We start from the raw sequence: 17,264 nt of genomic DNA, 5'->3' as shown, positions 1-17,264 counted from the left end.
CAGTTATTTCCTGATTTATAGAGTTACATAACACATGACAAAGACAATGCATGTTAAAGGAATAGTTTTACTTTTTGGGGCGATAATAAGATTATTTGCATCTTTGGTGAGAGTTAGGTGAGAAGAATGATACTACTTTCTCTTCTGCACAATAAATATAAAGCTGGAGCCAGCAGCTAGTCAGCTTAGCTTAGTATAACGACTGGAAACAGTAGGGAAACAGCTAGCCTGGCTCTGTGACAAAATCAACCTATCGGCACCTTTTAAAACTCTAATTAACACTTTATATCTTGTTTGCTTTATATTTACTGAGCAGACATGGGGGGGGGGTAGTGATGTTTTCATTTCATAGCAAAATAGCAGATATGCATGTTTTGCATGCTTAACTATTCCTAAAAAAACACAATTTGTCAAAATGTGTTAGTTGCCAAGTTGGTGACTTGGAGAAATCTTTTTAGTAATATATTTTGCTGACAGCATCTAATATCGATTTGAAAAATAAACCCCATTTGGTGATTATTAATGCCAAGTATTGATTTATGTTAAGTATGATGATACAAAAAAGTATATACATATTTTAAAGAGATTTACAAGTGGAGATAAATGATACCCTTGAACAAATGCCAGTGACTCCCCATCTCCATGCTATTTCTAAGAGTAGAGCTAATTGCCCTCTCTGGCACCCAATTACAATTTCCTTATCAGCCTCACTTGAGATAGCAATTTCCTTCTCAACGGGTCTCCAAGCCAAAGAGTACCAGACTGCTTCAACCTTGAGCTAGCGTAAGAGGCAATAATTATGGTGACATATTTAGACACATGCAGTATTGCCTCTTATTTCATGTAGAAAAGAAGTAGACAAAATACATTTAATGTTGGCAAACAGATTCCTCTCCTTGTGAGTTGCAGCTTGAAAATATTAGTTATTTCTGCAGAATTTCACATAAAGTACACAATAAATGAACTTTTTTATGTCTGAGGTGAAATTGACTCTCAATAGATGCTTTTTTTTCTCGTAGAACTAGGTATTCATTTTTATCTGCACTATATATGCAATATGATTCACGATATTGGAGGACATTATCATTTTTGTATCATTATGTAAAATATTAATGTTATAGTGGGATTTTTGCAAGCATCTGTCCCAAAAAAAGATGTTTTCTTTTTTCTGCAGAATACGATTTCTATGTCGGGACGTCTCTGAAGCACCACAAACATTAGATCAAAATGGTTTGACACACATTTTGCCTTTAACAAATGTTGCGCCCCCCCTGCAATTTGGATATTGTAGCCCCTTTTTGAGATTTTGATAAAATTGCGATTAAATGTGCAGCCCTACAAGGAAAAAAGCTTGTAATAAATCTATTTTAAGTGCATTAATACATTTAATCACCCCATGACAAATTTAAGTTTCACTTTCCACCTAGCATCTTGGTGGCAGGGATTTAAATCTTTAATTGACAATGTTAAAGAAAAATAAAATCTAAAGTATCGGTGCACTTTGAAATAGTAAGATTATCCCAAAAATGTTGCTTTTTAACACTGATAATTGTAGTGGATAAACACATTATGTAACCCTGATTGCTGGAGTAGGCTACAGTGCCACTGTGCTCATGCTCAACATGCAGCTAAAGAAACGGGCTAACATTAGCTTACCGGTAGCTTGCAGCTTGACTACTCCAGACACCATGGCAAATGCTGGAGAAAATTCTCTTGCTTCCCTGAAGTCACCGGTGTGGCAACATTTTGCCTTCCCCGTAAGTAAGTTTTGTAAACAAACAACGTGGGTAAAGCATGGGGGCCCCGACGGGACCCTATGATGCCGTACCCTTTCTAAACTAATGGTGCATTCAATTGTGCCACACAAATGTAAAACTCTGAGAAACCCAAACTGGTCTTAAATATGTTTAATTGAATTTCTGCGTATTTACAGATAGTGTAACTTTACTCTATTGTGGGTTGTCTGATTAGTATTTTTTTTTATTGTTATTGAGTCAGTAGAATGGTCTGGTGAAAGTCTTTATTTTTCTTATTGTCAACAAATCGCATAAAAAAAACCAAACCAACAAAGGAATCGTTTTACTGATAAGTGTTCTCTGTGTGCAGCCAGAGCCTGATAAAGCTTACATGTCTTTGCCGCAGACATCCATTGATGTCCAGAAACATATTAACATGCCACACCGTTGCGTTCCATGATGTATTACTTCATTAAGATGAACATGGACACTGTATTTCATTTGAAATCAATCGCACATAAACTAGATTAATCGTTATTAAATTGTGATTTTTTTATGACTTTGATTCTCATTTAATTTTACGAACTAGCTGCATCACAAATGCTACTACTTTCTTCTGTATTTTACAGTGGGGCTCAAAAGTTTGGGCACCCCAGGTAAAAAATCTTATTAATATGTATAAAGAGGCCAAGAAAAGATGGAAAAATCTCCAAAAGGCATCAAATGACAGATTAGACATTCATATAACATGTCCAAAAAGTTAGATTTTATTTCAATCATTTACACTTTCAAAATAACAGAAGACAAAAAAATGGCGTCTGCTAAAGTTTGGGCACCCTGCAGAGTTAATTACAAAGCTGAGACCTGACAGCGCCATGGATTGTTCTCAGTCATTGTCTGGAAAGACCAGGTGATGTCAATCTTAAGGTTTTAAATGCCCAGACTTATCTGACCTCGCCCCAACAATCAGCACCATGGCTTCTTCTAAGCAGTTGTCTAGAAAACTGAAACTGAAAATAGTTGACGCTCACAAAGCAGGAGAAGGCTATAAGAAGAAAGCGTTTTCAGATGCCAATGTCCTCTGTTCGGAATGTAATCTTTTCTTGGTTTCTTTATGCACAGTAATACACATTTTTACCTGGGGTGCCCAAACTGTTGAGCCCCACTTTAAACAGACTGTATAAAATAGGTTTTAAAGCGCTCCAAAGTGCTGCAATGCTCCTCCTTCATTGAAGCCTCTATGTCCAATGTGCTATAGGTGCCAAAAAATCAGTTTGGTACTGCCTATTTGTTTTGTTTTGTTTGGAACAAAACAAGGATTGTGATATCAATTCTAAGCTAAAAAAAAAAGGGATTTATATTTTTCCCTGAATGTTGCAGGCCTAACATACACAGTTGTGCTGCTGTAACTAACCCTAAAGTTCCAGGCAATTGCACTATTAACTCCTGTTTGAGTAATTTTGGCTGAAACTACAGTGTCCAGGTGTTAAAGAAAATATTTTAGCCTTTTTTATATTTTTAAATGACTGTAGGACACATGGTGGGACGCTTTTGTATGTAATGTGTGTAAAGTTTATCAGATGTCCATTGAACACATTGGATGAGATAATGTGTGAGAGACACACTAACGCATTGTTTTGGTCCTGCAATGGTATCTGTTGAAAATAAGAAACATTTTGGAGTATTGCCAACTGTATTGTTTAGATAACGAAAGCATACAGTATATGACAATTAACTGTAGAACAGGAAATGTTAAAAGTGAATTATTTGTCAAGTAAACATCTGTTGAGAAGTCGGATGAGGTTGTTTCCTCCCCGACATTTAGGCTACTGTTCATCGGTTACTGTTTGTTTGTTTGATATTATGACATTACTTTCCATTACTAACACCAGGTTTTACAACACACATGGTATGCTAATTCAAAAGCTGTCACCATGCAACATCAGCAGACTTGTCCAGAGTAGCTGTTAAGCCTTGTGTAAATCCACTGCCTAAAAAATAACCGCTCCTTAACCACAATAACACCATGTGGAGGCTTTTCTTAGAAGAAATGTGTTTTTTTCTGTTCTCTCCACAGGTTTAATCAAATATGTAATCCATCACTTGGCACTCCTGATTCTTGTGAAATAAGTCAGAAAGATTTGATGCCTATTGTTACTCCTCCTATAAATCTTAGCACTGTGCACCAGATTAATTAATCTACCAGCTATTTTAGTTGTTAAATGCATTGACTAACCCACACCTTAGTAATCACAACTGTTTATGATGACTAAACTGCATTATTATTTTCCATAAACTCCAATGTGCTGCTTTACCGCTGATCGAGGCCTTGGCTGAATGTGACATTTGACAATTTGATCTCTCTCTTGGTTTAACAGAACGGCGAAGCATCACTCTTTGAGGTGAACATCCGTTACGTTGGAGGGTTGCTGTCGGCGTACTACCTGACAGGAGAGGAGGTAAGATTAATAGATGTCTGTTATTGCTCTATTCTGGCGAGATCTGATGCTTTTTTAAATCTTTAAACAGCCCAGCACTTTGAATGATGAACATGCGTCCTCAAAGTGTAACTGCATGTGTGCGTATCGTATTGTGTCACCCACAGTGCCTGCATAAAATGATCTTGTACAGTTTCACATCAGCATTTTCATGTCGCAGGGTTTTCAACCAAAACAATGTTGCCTGCTTTACAGAACACACAGGGTTCATTGCTGGCAACTTTTTTTGATTGTGAAAGTTGAATTTGGACAGTAAACAAGACCTTGTTTGACAAGCACATAAGTTGCTTGGTATATAATATATATTTAGATTTTAGCGTCTCGTGCCATTTTAATAGAATTTCAACATTTTTCTTTAGCCACTTTAAAGCTGATATTTCTAGCTAGAATTACAATTTAAGTAACACAACCTTCCAGAGCTAAATTATGTGCTCTGCTAAAGGCGTTATTATTCTTTCAATTGTTGTGAAAACTAAAACTTAATCTTATTAAAGCTAAAAAGATTTCTTTAAAAAATAAATGTGAACTGAAATGCTGGAAATAATCAGCCAAAAGAATACATTGCTTAAAATCTGCTGTCATTATTGTTCCCACTATTAAAGTATTAATGCAATAATGCTCAGAGACACATGAAAGAAAGGCCAAGAACCGGAAAGTCGTTTGGTTAAATCATTTGGGAGGGTAAGTCAATGAGAATTACGTTTTCTCTGTTTGAACCACCATCGTTGGTCCTTGAAGAAGCCACAGTGGCTGGTGTAAAGCTGCTCCGCTGCCCAGTGTAAAGGCCTGTGGTGACCGTGGACAGCTACCAGGTGTGAAGCTGTGAAACTTTATTAGCGTGAAGCATGGCCTTGCCAGAAAAAGAAGTATGAATACCCTGTAAACCTTGGCTCAATAAATACAGGTTTGAAAATTGCCTGCCACAACCACACGGCACAAATGGTTCTGTTCATTATCAGTGCAATGGGAAGTTATTGGAGGTCAATGTGTCACGGTAATGAACATCCGCCCAGAGTGTATGCTTACCATACACTGCAGTTGCTGTTTTCAACGGCAGTTGAAGAGGCTGAAATCTGCAGGAGCAGAATTAATGGGGGAGGATCCAGTGGCATATGAACACTCAAGTCCGTTTAATGGACATTGATTTGCAGGCCGAGCAAGTAGAGGGGAGAGCTGCATTAAATAGTCCACTACTGCTGGATGAGTGAAATATGAATACATTGCTGGAGCAGATTATATTGTTTAATCCATCATTCCACATGTGTATGCCATTAATGCCATGCAGACATTTTTCTTCTATTTTATTCACTGGTCCATTGAAATTTCTTTATATGGCATCAATAATGACATTTTCTAATATGAATGTGAGAGTGTGCAAAGAAAGAATGTATTATCCATCTTATCTTGCCGTTGCCATTCGTGTTAGCATCTTTTGTGACTGAAGCTGGACTGTGTCATAAATAGTGACAAATAGGTAGAAAGAGGATTAAAACTATGCTTTTTGCACTTTAAATTCATACCAGAATTGGGTTGAGCCAAAGCAAACCAAACCCAACATGTGAACGGAGATGCGTCATTCTGATTGAAACCGAATCCAACGAGTGACAGCAAATTTAATCACCTTCTTTTTTTTCGTCTCGTCTCACCGAAGACATTTTTTGTTTTACTTGGGTGACTGCTCTCCTTTTCTTTGCATTTGGACTTTCTTACCATTTACCGTACACCATCTTTCTTATGAGATGAAGCACACCGATTCAGTTTCCTGACGGACGTATCAATACCCTTTACCCTGGCGCAGTTATCCATCACGAGACTCACTTGTGTGCTTGCTGTGAAGGGTCCCTGAGAGCGAGATTTATAGCTACCTGATCCCCCTCCCCCATTAGGATCTTATCCTCTGGGTCTGCTGCTCAATCGTAATGATAAAACCGACAGATTGAAGGTCTGTTGCTACTGCAGAGACTTAAATCAACCAGGATACAGTGTGGGAGACTATTACGAGATTGTGGATCCAGTTTGACCAGAGGACATTGGGCAGCTGTTGCCGCTGTAAATGATTGCTGAGGAGCGGGTCCTGATTATGGCTCCTTGTGGGATGCAGTTTACTGGTGAAGTGCTTGGAGGAGAACTGGAGCAACACCTGGCCATTAATAACCTCTGGTTGTTTTGACTGTGTGTGTACTCTATCTATGTGTGTTTTCTTGGGGCCCTAGAAGGATCATGGTTAGTCTTTATGGAAGCAGTCCCCAGGTTTAACGTCTTGTTCAATCAGGTCTGGCCACTGCTCTTTTTTCCGCTCTTTCATCATTCACGTCACCCTCTCCGGGCCAGGCCAAATGGCTCTCACGAGAGTGGCCAATACCGTAGTGCAAGTGTTAACCGGCGTGTCCGTTTGTTGATTAACCAAATCTAGATGGGCATTTGTTGATACCTTACAGGTGCACTACAATTCTCTATTTGTTTTTATTAATTTGTTTTTTATTAATTGTTTATTTGTTTAGTCTATAAAAAATCTAGACCCCAATGTGACAGTTCTGCCGCCAGCACTTTGGTTTCAGTTAAACTATCTTTTGCTAGTATCATTCATTTCTGGCATAGTTATAAAACAGTTTGCGGTTTAAAAATGCTTTCAGACAGTGAGTGGTTGATAACAGCCGCTAAAAGAATAGCCAGCTGGGAACAGGCTGGAGCTAGTCATGCTATGTCAATAGTTCTCCTGTGCTAACTGACAGTTAGCAAGCTCTTTAGCTTGTATTTGACACCGTTTTATTTAAAAGACATATTTATACAATTAACTTCATTCCCATAACTGCTTGTCACAGTTCACCAAATTTTAAAATGATGCAAAAATCCTTTTTTTTTTTTGTGATTACATTGTTATTTTATATTCAGAAAAAAATATAAACATAACATTCAGGAACAGTTACAAACAACACACTGGGACATAGGAATGTTCCCAAGGCCATCAAATCACAGAGAGGAAAAACAGGGAGGTGGGAGACAAAACAACACATGCAGAAACGGACACAAGAGAAGGGACCAATCACACAAGCAAACACAAGAAAAGGCTCCAACATTGCCTTCAAGGACTCAGCAGTGCTGTGCCAAGTCTCCTAAGCCTTCCCCGGGGTCCCATCCACACGAGCCATCGGAAGTTCCATGTATGTGACATCCAAAAAAGAAAGGATCCATGAACGAACAGATAAGTCATGGGGTGGCTTCCAGTGGGTTGCAATCATCCCCTTACAACTGTAAGTCCTGCAAACACAGCACATTGACGCAAAAATACTTCTGCAGCTTTTCTCCTCCCACCCCCTATTGTTTTTCAACATTGTTTTCACGTTTCACAATTACTTCTTGTAAAATCTTCCAGTGCTGTTGTCAACCTTCATTGGAAGTGTGTTTAGCTTACAGCTGTGCACTTGCATTCACAGTCCAAAACCCCTTAGATCTCCAATGCAGAATAATATAAGAGCAAAGAAAGAGAGAAAAGAGAATGGAAGTAAACCATCACCTGATAAGCTTAAACCGGTGGATGTTTTTGCTTTATAAATAACTTAAACCTACAATGGAACAATAACATTGCCGTGGATTCATTTCATGTTGAAGAAACATTTTAAGTTGTTGCTAATTACAAAACAGTTAACACATACTGTGCTTTTTTCCGCAAACATCTCCCTATGTCCATATACTTGTGCTCCTGCATGTTTATCATACATATGCAATTACATTTGTGTCTTTTCAGGTGCTTGTGCATATTCTATGAGCCCCTCTCTTCACCTCCGTATAAGAACATGCTTGCTTGTAAAGTATCAACTCAACCTCAATGTCTTTACTGCATGCCTACTTGCAGTCTTGTGTGTGCGCTGAGTATGTTTAATTTTCAGCGTCCATTTATATGCATATGCTGTAAGTGCATTGTGGTGAGACCTTGTTGTGTCATCCCCTTCCCTTAGCAAGAACAGAGAACAGTGAAGGGTCAAAACGGAAGGGGGGTGACTTCAATCAGACTTGTGTGAAAATTGCCAGTGGGCTGAGCTGAATCAGCATGGAGAGAGGGAGGCAGCAGCCGGCAGAGGAAAAGAAAGACGTGTGTTCATATGCTCATCAGCAAGAGGAAATGGGAGAAGGAGAGCGAGGGTCATTAGGAGAGGTAAGGAAGAGAGAAGTGTGTTCATATGCTCATCGGCAAATGTGAGAGTGCATGAGAAGATTATACAGCGAGGAGAGGGGAAGACTAGAGACGGAGTTAGTGAGTATAAAAGATAGAAAATAAAGGAAGAGGACATAGGAAGTAGTCCTAGGGAAGGGGAGAAAGACAACTTACAAACATACAGACTGTCTTTGTTGGAATATTTGGGGTCGTCTGTTTTCCCCCAAAAAGCATGTTTCATTGTTTGGCCTTCCAGGCATGGTTAGCTATGTTTAATATGATTAATCTCCTCTGGGATTTTTTTCTCAGCTCAGCGTACGTGAACTAATGGAATTGTTTGGTATTAAACTTCAAAAATAATGACGGCGGTTAACCGATCTATTGACAAGTAGAATAACTTTTTAAACTCTGTTAATACACAGTTTTTTGCATGAATATTGTTGCACTGTTAAACTATGCAACTGTATTTGGGCAAAGAGACTTAAGGTGTGCCTGCACTAGCTGCACCACCCCCCCGATCCATTCTGCCTGGTTCTGATTGGTTCTGCTTTTTGTCGAACTCCCCAGTTTTCGGCTCATCGTGGTGTGCAAGTATGTCATCTACCAGTATGAAGCATGGCCATGAAATAGTTATTTAGTCAACAACTTTAATAATACCTGGCAGCTGTGGCTCAGCTTGATCCCCGGCTCCTCAAGTCCACAGGCCAATGTGTCCTTTTGCGGGACTCACAACTTCAAATAGCCGTAGAAGAGGAAGGTATGACACAAAAGACACTATCATTTTTGTCAAAATATGGTGATTGGTCTTTTTAGAGATGCCAGGGACTGGTACTCGCTGCCGGTTGTCAGTTGCCAATGACAGTTCATCGGCCAAGCACATTTTTAAAATATATTTTTCTCTTCTCTTTACTTAACTGCATTTTTCCTGTTGTTATTGCGAAGTAGCATATTTGAGCAGGTGATGATAGACAGCTGTCTGTCCCCTGTATATAACAGACATGTGAGTGCACATGTTTTATTTATACTTATAAACAGTTTGAGACTCCCAAGAGTTAGTCTGTTGCTGCGTCATTTACTTTAGGATAACAGTTATGTACACAGGCTTCATTTAACCGTTAAAGCAAACTGATTGAAAAAACTGACAAAAAAGGTCCACAACAATCTGAGCTAAAGGAGTTGTAAATTTTACATTTCCATTTTTGTGGTCAAAAGAACAACGTTGCCGTGGGAAATTAAGTGGAATTGAACGAATATGTTTGTAAAAATGTCCCTTTTTGTGAGGAAGGGCACTTACACTCCCCCGGTAATTGGTCCTCTCCCATGTGTGACGGACTGTTTCTGCCCATGAAAGATGCACAGAAGCAGAGAAGAAGAAGAAACAGATGGGGAGGAGAGTCAGGAAAAGAGAGTAGAGAGGCAAATAGGCGTAGAGGGAATGCTCTCAAAGACAAAGGAAGGAGAAGAAGGAAAAATGTAAAAGGGGTGGGGGGTGTGATAGTGATACCATGAAGGAGAAAAGAGGAAAAACAAAGGAGCTAGAGAAAGAGATGCTGGAGAGAGGGGGCGTATATTAATTATATATTATTGGTAGCAGCCACGTTTTGAACCTCATTTTACTCTCAGAAATCTTATCAAGCCTACAAATAAAGGTCAAAGCACTCATTCCAAAAATAAACTTCACACAGCTACTCATTTTAAGGCATAGGGGTTTCTGAGAATTGGAATGCAGCTCTGGTTTTCAGAAAAAAACTATGTTCTCATCTTGTTACTTGCTTATTTCTAGTCTGGGTCAATGACATACATGCTGATAAGCGGTTGGCGGTCTTTAATCCATCCTCTTTTACACGTCTCTGGGAGGAAGGACGGACTGTTTGTTAACGTTGGAAGAAAAGGCACGGGGTCACGAAACTCACCTTCTCTACTTTGGAGCCATAGAGCTGAACACTAAATTACCGTGACAATCCTGTTTTTTCTCTACTTAAAGCTCATATACTTTAATATTTGTCTATAGCCTGTAGGTCTCTTTTTAAACAAATCTGGTGGCATCATATAAGTCCCATAATTTTAGATTTTTCTTTTGAGGACATGTGGTGGGTGAGGGGTATAGTGTTTTGCACCATTCCGTGTTGTTTTCCCTCTAATTTGGCTGACCCAGTTCTGTCTCCAAATATGGTTTAATTTTGGAACAACAGAAAGGAGAGTGCTAACACACAGACAATATGAATATCACACGCATCACATTGAGAAAAATGCAGCAAATTGTAAATTCCTCCCAGAGATGAAGTTTCTTTGTCTGTCTCTATTTGGATGTTTTTCTTTCTGTCACAGCATCATTAAGTCTCCTCATTAAGTGCCGAGGGAAACTCGGTTGTCATGTTAGTTTGCAGTGTGTGCTGCATCCATTAACGGAGGAACACCGTTTGTTCTTAGACTGAATAATTTGACCTTTACTTGACTGCTTGAGAAGACTGTGCGGGACAAATTGATATTCATAACGCAGCTAATGTCGATCAGTATATCTTTAGACTCAATCATAACCTGATGCGCAGGAATAATATGAAAAGTATCTTTCTCTGTGCATGTGCCTGCACATCTGTTTTTGTCTCTTAGTCTCTCTGCGTCTCTTTCTTACAGAGCCTCAAGAGAGAAGATCCAACTCCCCTGACATTGTTTGTTGTGATGCAACTGAATTCAACGTGTTTTGCAATTATTCGGGTTTTTTTGCATTTAATAATTTATATAGTTTATTTTATATTCAACCGAAACTTGTTTTAAACATTTTTTTTAATTCTTTTGTTTTTTTAGTATTGAAATTTCAAACAAATATTCAACCCCCTGGGCTGCATTTTTATTAGTGTATTGTGGGGCCCATGTGCCATTGAAGTTGCAGTTTTGTGCACATCAACTCTTTTTTCTTGCTGTTTTGTGACTTGTTAAAAACTGTAAACATGACTACACTGAAATGGAAGGAGAGGCACAGTGAGACTGCAGTGCTGTTTTGCTGTTAAAGGAACACACTGCCTTATTGGGACTTTAGCTTATTCACCGTATCCCCCAGAGTTAGATAAGTCCATACATACCCTTCGCATCTCCGTGCATGGCGTAACACTCGCTGAAGCACCCACCGCTAGCCTAGCGTAGCACAGGTACTGGAGGAAACCGGCTCCAACTAGCCTATTGCTCCCAATAAGTGTCAAAATAATGCCAACATGTTTCTTTTACATGTTGTGATTTGTATAGTCACAGCATGTACAAATAACAAAGTCACATGAGACACAGCTATCATCATCATATACAAACTGGGAACTACATTTTTAGCCAAAGCTAAATATTTCACTTAGTATCCAGAACAACGTCAAACATCTTCTTTAAGCTTACTGAATTAATGGTACTTAATGGTGATTCTGCACCTCCCACTCAGGGACACCAGAGTGTTTTGACACAAAGCACTTTGCTGTTATAGGAACAGATTTGCTTGATCATGACTGATGCCAGGCACTGCTACACCTTCTGGTAATGTTTCATCCTACTCTGACCTATTTTCCAACTGCGCTGCAGTTGCATCATTTGCCCCTGGCCACATTATTACCCAAATGTCAGTTGCCAGGCCCTATGCACCTGTACCATGCAGCAGTGCCTCTGTGCCTTGTACTATATGTGCCACTGATTCAGAAACATAACATATCTTTTTCAGATATAGGCCAGATTTGAAGCCTTGTCCAAGTTAAAATGCTGCACTGCATGCATTGTTTGATTTAGGGTGTCTCACATTATTCCCCACTTCAATTTTCTTCTCTGATCCCTGCTGCAGGTTCTTCATAGTGTTTTCAGTTCTGGCATGCTCTGGTGTCTCTTGGACTTCCTCTATAAAACATTCTTCAAAATAATTTTTCTATTGCACATAAATCCATTTCAGTGTCCATACTGCACAGGTCTGATTGTGGGTAACTTTTTTCTGTTTTTAATATAAAGCAGCCATTGAAATCCTTCTTTATCAGTCTGAAACAACTTATCTCTGTCCCATCAGCCAATGCAGCAGATAGCAACAGAGAAATTCTATCATCCTCCCTGCTGTGAACGTGTGTCCCAGTGGAAGGGGTTAGGATGTAGATAAATTTATACCAGGTGATTTATTTTTTGCCACAGTAAAGTCAGGTACTGTATACGTGGAGCCAAGTGAATTAATCTGCGGCTCAGTGGTCCAGCGGTCGGTGATATTCATCAGACTGTGCAAGGAGAGGATCACTTTACAGTCATCGTTTAGCGTGAGACGGATATACTCTCCTGATAGTTGAAGATTACAGTCCCTTTTCTGACACCCCATCCCCCATAACACCAGGCTGCCTCTTGCATAATCCGCCCTGAGAGGAAAATAAAAATGTGAAAATTAAGTCTGGTTGAAATGGTAGATATACGCTTTACCCAGTGCTGGTAGGGAAAATTGTATATGGAGATGATTTATTGGGTAGACTGAGTATAGTGAGTTTGTAACGCTACCATCTGAAATATACAGCAGCTTTGCTTTAAATATTACAAGAATGGGGGGGTGACTGTGATTGTTTCCACAGTTAACCATGTCAGCAACATGGCTCTGTGGATGGCAACTATTTGATCGATTACCATCCCTGAAGGATAAATTGTACTAACATTGGTGAGTTCCTAACTTTTCCACTAGTGCAACCATCAGGTCAACATTTTAATGTGTCCAATACTGCAAAATTAAAATAAGATGGTGAACATGGACAACCTTATACCTGCTAATCATCAGCATAGTAATTGTCATTGTGAAGTATGTTAGCATACTGACTTTAGACCCATAAAGAGGCTAACATGGTTGTACTGTAGTCTTGTTTTATCAGGTCAGAGCGGGTTGTAACTAAACTAAACCAGCTGAAAGATCGTAAAGTACAAGACACATTATGTGATCTAGCTGTTGATTATCGTGTTAAGACCTTAATTAAGTATCACAATTTCACTTCACACATCTCAATTTTTGACTTCACAAGCTGTTTGAACTGGCAGGATCACATCTTTTAAAATACTTTTAGACTTGACATCTGCAAGTGTTAGCTATTTAAGGCATTTTCTGCTTTGCAAAATAATTACTGAAATCCAGTCACACAAAGCATGGCAGTTCATACTTTAAATGTGGCATTACAATAGCTATAACACTGTAATCTGGGAAAATAAATAAGTACAGTAAGTGTAAGTAAGCCTGAACACACACCTGCATGCTTTATCACAGCGATGTATGTGTGTGCTCTGCTGTTTGTATGCGAGCAAAGGCTGCCTTCCCGTTTTATCCGTTTGTTGTCCTTTTGCTGAAGAGCCAAAAAGTGGCGTTGGAAGAAATTCCATTTCCTCAAATCAAACTGGGTCATCATAATCGCAGGGTAACCTGCTGGGCTCTGTAGTCCCTGCCACAGGCTTAACCAAGAAAGGAAAGCTCCTTATCAGAAAACACTCATTCTGCTCTGTGTACAAACACCTAATTCCATTTGTGCAGAGTAAGAATAACTCTGCTCCGTTCAACTCTTACACCTTTCAGGTTTATTATATAATTAAGAGGCACTGGGTAAGAACAACATCTCATAACCAGCAGCTCACACATCTGGCATTATAGCTTGTTGAAATGTTATATGCACTGGAGCACGCAGCTTAGTTAATTTTTTTGTGTGTGTCTTGTACAGTCAGGTAATAATACCTATCCCACTGAATGAGTCTGTCACTCAAATATAAGCTAGCAGCGTGTTTGCTAGAGCTGCAGCCAAGCCGAGATTCAAAGGATACATTTTTGTGAATGCTTGGATTATTACATGATTAAGAAGAACATGCATAGTGTTTTTTATGTCACAAGAAAAACATAGGAGCTTTATTTTTCTGTATATTAAGTCCCCACTTTCTCTCAATCAGTCTATTATTTTTATTCCTGTATAATCCCTTCCATAAGTCTTTAAAAACAATTCTGCTGGAATTATTTTATCAGCCTGGAGGAGCTTTGGCACAGGCCCAAATGAGTCCAATCCTTAATAGAAGCCTCAATAGAAGCCCTGTTGAGGGACTTGATGATTTTTTTCATGCCAGTAAGCAAGGACAAGGCCAAACAAGTCAAATCCCAGGGATCAGCCTTGTCGCATTCAGGCCTTCTCTTTCAGACTTTGCAGAGCTCACAGAGCCTGCAAAGTGTAAACTTCAGTGCTCCTCTCTGCAATTTAAGGAGAGAGAGAGAGAGCCGTTTCACAAAGAAATTTAGGAATTCAAAAGAAGTTTTAGTTTAGGCAATCGATTGCAATGGATTTTGGCTGATTTTCATCCCTCGAAGACACAGAAATATTTGATTTAGTAAAAGAATCCCTGTTATTGCCTCAGTACACTTTACAGCACTTTTTAAGGCAGCCATCGTCAACTGACGGCCCGTGGGCCACATCCAGCCCGCCGAAGCTGTAAGCATTTACAGCATGTTACATTACAGAGGTAGAGCACAAAACCAGGCCCCTGTATTTGCATCTTTGTTCACATGCTGTAAAGCAAAGCCCTCATTCCGCACACACACAGATGAGCCGTGTGTGCGTTACAACACGCCCTACCTGACTGGGAACGATACAGAGAGGATTACCACTGGCCACTGGCACGGATGAACTAACATTAGGCTCGTTACTGTAATTAGGCTAAAATAAAACCTTTGGGAGTAAAAGGTCAATACTTGTAGTCACCAGTCTACAAACATGGAGGAATCAATATTTCAATCTGCTCTGTCTGCGCAGTCCACTCTCATCCACCACACTGTTACAAAAACAAAGCTCTGTTCTGCAAATAGATTCTTTTTTTAACAAATAAGCCAAATTGAAAGATGTCAGTTTGAAGTCTATTTGCCACGGATCTTGAACTCTGGACAAACTCTTGTAAACGAACCATCCTCTCGCTGGAGCGGGTAAATCTATGGATGTAGTATAAGACCAAAATAGATGCATGTGGCTACCTAATATGCACGTGAGTTACACCATCATCATGTTTGCATTCTTCATTCTTGACGATGCTGGTAGTATTCTTTTGCAACGGTAATGTCATGTTTCGTTTCAAATGGGGCATACAGGACAATGCGAGGCTGGCTTATCAGTCCGTTCATCAAAGCTGTTTTCCACATCAGCTTTTCTTTGACAGTGACATTTTCACCTGACAACAGGCTTCTTTCTGCAATAATTTTCCACCAATCAGAACACTGCATGCTAGAACTACGTTTCCATAGCCACAGACTTTAACCATCACTCCTCAGTAAACTGCCGCCTTAGATCATTTTCTACTTAAAGAGCCAGTAATCATTAGGGAGTTACCATGTTTTTTAGAAGTTTGCTCACACTAATTCATGTAAACAAAATAGCATTCATTTAATGAGAAAGTGAAAATATCAAACATGGCGTAGTGTGTAAATACATTTAATTTTCTTTATTTGAAAGTCTGGCACCTGGAGTGTCTGCTTAGAAAAATTCTACCCCTTGGAATAATGTAGTTGATGACCCCTGGTTTAAGGGTTAACGAGCTGGCTTTTAACAGTAAGTATCGACCGTGGTGGCTTTGGCTGCAATCAATGCCTTCCTGGAAATGGAGAGTCTGTGTGTGGTCGGACTGGTGGCTCATTTGTTGCTGCAGAGGTTGAAAGGCTAAGTGATGCATACAGATCCTGTAGTTTACTGTAAATTAAAGATAGAAGAAACAAAAGAAACTCCCTCGTTAGATTATGTAGCAATAGCAAACATGAAGGCTGCAGCGTCTAAATGTGTTTAACCCTATACTGATTGTTTGCTACTATCTGATTTTTTCGTATTGTTGATGAGTTGTATAGAAGCTAGTATAATATCAAGTTAGATAATGAAAAAAATGAGGTTTTGCCAGGAGTCTCGCCCATTGTTTTGTCAAAGCTGAAAGGAAAAAAATGAACATAGAAGTTTGAATTGATAGCATTTGTTTTGCAAGCCTAAACACACACCAGAGCTCATACTGCCAAGAGGGGTATTTTGGATTCAGACAGTGTTGTCCATCACCCCTGTTTATTCAAAACAAGACCCCATGGAATTGGTTTGCGTGACAGCCTCTCTAAACATGAGCTGAAGAGATAAACGTGCGTGCCAGTGTGAGTTTGTACATTGTGTGTCTGTGCGTGTGTGCGTGTGCACATATGTATTGTTTGTTATACAAAACAAGAACTATTCACCAAATATGAAAGGAGGAGCGCATTGCATATGATGTCCCACATTCGAGAAACACCAACATTGTGTCACTAAGAGGAGTCTGAACAGGGGAGAGGATGGTCGCAGCGTCTGAACAAACAAGTGGAAGCTGAACAGCCGAGATTGTTGACAGCCAAGTTGAGTCAAAGTGGATTTTCGGGAAAGAAGAAAACTTGCGCTGCAATATTGCCACAGATGCAGCTTGTCAACAATATGAAAAATAGTCCAATTTTGTCTAGACGACTAAGTCTGTCTTATTGAATTCCATTTTGGCTGATTAATGTCTCCGGGCCGTCCCCAGCGCAGCGGTACTGCTGTAGACTGCCGGGGCTTTTCAATTCCAGATGTAATTGAGTGTGTGTTTTTCATGAAGCTGCAGTGGCCATTAATTAAGCACATAAAAAGCAGCACATTAATTGTGGGACAGGTTAGAAAGACTTCTTGCAGTAATCAATTAGATAAAAATAATGAAAGAAATCTCCCCTTTTGCAGTCTGAGGAACCTCATTTATTTATCATCCTCACTTGTTCCCTGGAGGAACCTCCACGTCTGTGTAATAGATCAGGTACATTATTGGCTTAACCTTCCTATGGTGTTAGGGTCCCGACGGACCCGTTTTGAGTTTTAACATGCATAAAAGCACTTCATACAT

General features: G+C 39.5%; 1 protein-coding gene across 2 annotated transcripts in view; it reads left to right on the top strand.

The window, feature by feature from the left end:
- The window catches only part of LOC117945762 (mannosyl-oligosaccharide 1,2-alpha-mannosidase IA), a 182,289-nt gene that overhangs the window by 127,726 nt on the left and 37,299 nt on the right, over positions 1 to 17,264 (top strand). For both annotated transcript variants that reach the window (XM_034873459.1, XM_034873460.1), the window contains exon 4: positions 4,115 to 4,195. In XM_034873459.1, the coding sequence (XP_034729350.1) occupies positions 4,115 to 4,195 (81 nt within the window). The remainder of the gene's footprint in view (positions 1 to 4,114; positions 4,196 to 17,264) is intronic.

Source organism: Etheostoma cragini, chromosome 6 (genome assembly GCF_013103735.1).
Source record: "Etheostoma cragini isolate CJK2018 chromosome 6, CSU_Ecrag_1.0, whole genome shotgun sequence".
NCBI classification, from domain to species: domain Eukaryota; kingdom Metazoa; phylum Chordata; class Actinopteri; order Perciformes; family Percidae; genus Etheostoma; species Etheostoma cragini.
The sequence above is the reverse complement of the archived record's forward strand: the minus strand, read 5'-3'. Positions and strand labels throughout refer to the sequence as shown.